The 1,753-nt window shown below is 50.9% G+C and overlaps 1 protein-coding gene across 1 annotated transcript; it reads right to left on the bottom strand.

Moving 5' to 3' along the window:
• Positions 1 to 926: 926 nt before the first annotated feature.
• On the bottom strand, positions 927 to 1,541 carry LOC109365161 (olfactory receptor 14J1-like). The gene has a single exon (XM_019611854.2). It carries the CDS (start codon positions 1,539 to 1,541, stop codon positions 927 to 929), a length of 615 nt encoding a protein of 204 aa, XP_019467399.2.
• Positions 1,542 to 1,753: the final 212 nt, after the last annotated feature.

Below are 1,753 nucleotides of genomic sequence, written 5' to 3'. Positions count from 1 at the left end.
GACCTGGGAGCCAGGCAAGGTGAGCACAGCACTGCTGGGTACTGAGTTCCAGGGGGATTCTGGGCTCCCAGCCCTGCAGCATGAGGCTGCGTGTGCCTTCCCCTCTGCAGGACAGCCCGGCCCCACCGCCCCACAAGCAGCCCCTGGCAGCTCAGTGCAGGCACTGTGTGGGGCAGCATGCGTGCAGTGGGACAGAGATGTGCCCCCAGCACAGCCCCTGACACCGCATGGCCTCCTTCTCACAACACTCACTTCCTCCCCCTCAGTTCCTCTTCCTCTTCATCACAGTGCACCCTGGCTCACCATTTAGCTCTTTTCCCCCAATTTGACAAACTTCCATTGCTTGTTTTGCCACAATCAGCAACTTTCTATCTTGGTGCACTATAGCTGCAAATAGTTTACACCAAACTCAAGAACAATTCCTTGCACCTGGTGGAGGCAAAAAAAAGTGATTTCTGTGCTTCTGTGAAAGAGGCTTATTGATCAAAACAGGGCTGTTCACACACCAAGCAAAGCTCAACTGGGAAGATTTAGGACCAGCGCACCCTGATCCCGTTTGCTAATGCAATATATTGGTCCTTATGCGAATGCATTGATCCCTTTTGCTAATCCAGTCTATTTCAGCTCCACGGTGCCTGCTGGCATCTCATTTGCCTGTGGACACAGAGATGGAACACAGAGGCTGTGAGAGAGTCAGCAGTGACCCAGAGTTCGTCTGGGCTCCAGGACAAAGAGAGCAGGGTGAAGCCTCAGGAAAGTGGTTGGAATTCAAACATATGTTTAGGAACATAACCACTAATGATGATTGCATACACATATATATACAAACAAAAACAGCAAATAGAATTGTATCTATTAATATAAATAAAGAAAAATCATAAAGACTAAAAAACTTAATACACGCCTGTAACAGAGCAGACTGTGAGTCATTTATAGAGACAGGTGAGAAGTTTATCCCTGCTGAACTGTGAGCAGGGCATCATTTTCCTCACTGCATCCCTGAGCTCCTGGTTCCTCATGCTGTAGATGAGGGGATTCAGAGTTGGAGGTACCACTGAGTACAGAAATGACACCACCAGGTCCAGAGATCGAGATGAGATGGAGGGGGGCTTCAGATTAGCAAAAAAGGCAGTGGTGACAAAGAGGGAGACCACGGCCAGCTGAGGGAGGCATGTGGAGAAGGCTTTGTGCCGTCCCTGCTCAGAGGGCATCCTCAGCACAGCCCTGAAGATCTGCACATAGGACACAACAATGAAAACAAAGCACCCAAATGCTAAAGAGACACTGATCACAAGAAGCCAAATTTCTCTGAGGTAGGACTGTGAGCAGGAGAGCTTGAGGATCTGGGGGATTTCACAGAAGAACTGATCCACAGCATTGCTTTGGCAGAGAGGCAGTGAAAATGTATTGGCAGTGTGCAGCACGGAATAGAGAAACATAGTGCCCCAGGCAGCTGCTGCCATGGTGGCACAAGCTCTGCTGTCCATCAAGGTCCCGTAGTGCAGGGGCTTGCAGATGGCAACGTAGCGGTCATAGGACATGACTGTGAGAATGCAATACTCTGCTGAGATGAGAAAGACAAAGAGAAAGGTCTGGGCAACACATCCTGCGTAGGAGATGTCCCTGGTGTCCCAGAGGGCATTGGCCATGGCTTTGGGGAGAGTGGTGGAGATGCAGCCCAGGTCGAGGAGGGCGAGGTTGAGCAGGAAGAAGTCCATGGGGCTGGGCAGGCGGTGGTGGCAGGCTACGGCTG

The sequence above is a fragment of the Meleagris gallopavo genome, unplaced genomic scaffold (genome assembly GCF_000146605.3).
Source record: "Meleagris gallopavo isolate NT-WF06-2002-E0010 breed Aviagen turkey brand Nicholas breeding stock unplaced genomic scaffold, Turkey_5.1 ChrUn_random_7180001957373, whole genome shotgun sequence".
Taxonomy (NCBI): domain Eukaryota; kingdom Metazoa; phylum Chordata; class Aves; order Galliformes; family Phasianidae; genus Meleagris; species Meleagris gallopavo.
This window is presented reverse-complemented; position numbering and strand designations above follow the sequence as displayed.